Here is a 1,939-nt window from a genome sequence, read left to right on the forward strand (position 1 = left end):
ATATATGTAAGGATTAGGGAGCTTTGTAAGCTCCATTGGGGCTATCCTGGAGGTATGGTTACCCTTCGGCACTGTCCACTGTGTTGGTACTGAGACGTTTTGTTTTACGCTGTCCATTGCTAGCTTATATTCTCTTCATTGCTTTAATTTTACTTACAAGATTTCATTACCCCGTTTGTTGGATATTGTGGAAATTTTGTTTAAACCTAGCTTTAATTTCGATAATCTGACAGAAAATTTGCATTATGATTTTCGGAGTTTTTCCGACATGTGCATGGCGCACGTCTATTTGATGTACGTGCACTCGGTATGGGACATGTTTGATACGTACGTGTGATTGGTGAATATGAAGGTGTGTATAACGCACGAATGGGTGATATTTTATGTTGATTTGATTGCAAAATCGGTTGCATACACAGTCCCACATGTGACATATACGTCTGTCACATGAATGTGTATCGAGTACATATACGTCCGTTCACAAACATACAGTCACGCCACGTACACATGCGTCACTTAGATGGATGTAAAGTACACGTACGCCGCGCATACCTGCGTCATATACATGTTGCAAGAACGTGTCACAAACGCGTACGTCACATGCATGTGCGTCAAATACAAGTACTTCACGTGCAGTGTGTCACATACCCTACATCACGTACGCATACGTAACATGCACATATACGTTTAGAAAGAACTTACTGTCCAGTTCAGAAATGGATTATCGAAAACTAACAGCAGATGAAAGTAACGAATACAAAATGCCAGCTGACAAAATCGAAGAAACATATTTCACCAATGAGCTGGAAACCAATGACCGGTTTCTTCCTCACAGAGAATTCGAACAAAAATAAACGTTGTAGGAGGAATATTCGAGTGTTTTTGGATCTGGAATTCCCCATAGTAGATACTTTCTGAAATTTTTCTTGGTAGATATTTCCTGGAATTTTCCATGAAAGACATCTGGAATTTTCACAGTGGATATTTTATGAGATATTTTATACTAGGTATTTCTGAAACTTACCATGATTGATATTTTTTGCAATTGTCCCTGGTAGATATTTTATGGAATTTTCCATAATAGATATTTGCTGGAATTCCTTATTGCAGATATTTTCTTGAATTTTTCATGATGGACACTTTCTGGAATATTTCATAATAGATATTTTTTTGAATTTTCCCTGCTATATTTCCTGAAGTTTTCCACAGTGGATATTTTTTGGAACCTTTCATAAATATTTTCGCGAATTTTCTATAGTAAGTTTTTCCTGGAATTTCCCGTAGTAGATATTCTTGGAAATTTGTGATCACAATGCCACGGCCACAATGAAATTACTGTAATGAAACACCGTAATTAGAATACGCAATTATACGTAATCGTATTGGTATAATCATAATATTGTTACCAAAAGACCGTAATTGCAATACATTATCGTAATTACAACACCGTAATCGCAACTCCAATACTGCAATCCCGTCACCTTTATCATATTATTATAAGTTTTCTTTTCTATTTTTAAGTCTTCTTTCCAATTTTTTGCACGATTACACACAATTGTTTAATGGACTTTTTTGCAGTTTGATTACTCGGGCCAACAGTGATATCAGTAATAAGCATCTATTCCATAGAGACAAATTTACTGGGTGCAAATGGAATGACAACAGTTGCTAGTGAATCAGTTCTAATCGATGCCTTCTTGAATCTTGCCTATGTTTCTCTTTGTTTCTCGACTACTTCAATGCAGTTTGCTGATTTACTACTATGTGCATAACTCAGAGAGTATTCCTTCTGGTATTTTTCATCTGAATAAAGAATATAGTATCTCGGTATCCTTCTGTAACAAAGACCTTATAAATCAATCAGTGAATCCAGAAATGGAAAAAAGCTATCTCTCATCATTCTCATCGTTAGAATAGTAAGAAATGGAGACAAAAGTGT

General features: G+C 35.8%; 1 protein-coding gene across 1 annotated transcript; it reads left to right on the forward strand.

Annotated features, from left to right (window-relative positions):
- Positions 1–447: 447 nt before the first annotated feature.
- Positions 448–854, forward strand: LOAG_08404 (hypothetical protein; the record flags this gene model as incomplete). The annotated part of the gene is made up of 2 exons (XM_003143936.1): positions 448–658; positions 715–854. 2 exons carry the CDS (start codon positions 448–450, stop codon positions 852–854), a joined length of 351 nt encoding a protein of 116 aa, XP_003143984.1.
- Positions 855–1,939: the final 1,085 nt, after the last annotated feature.

This window comes from Loa loa (assembly GCF_000183805.2).
Source record: "Loa loa unplaced genomic scaffold supercont3.66, whole genome shotgun sequence".
Lineage (NCBI taxonomy): Eukaryota > Metazoa > Nematoda > Chromadorea > Rhabditida > Onchocercidae > Loa > Loa loa.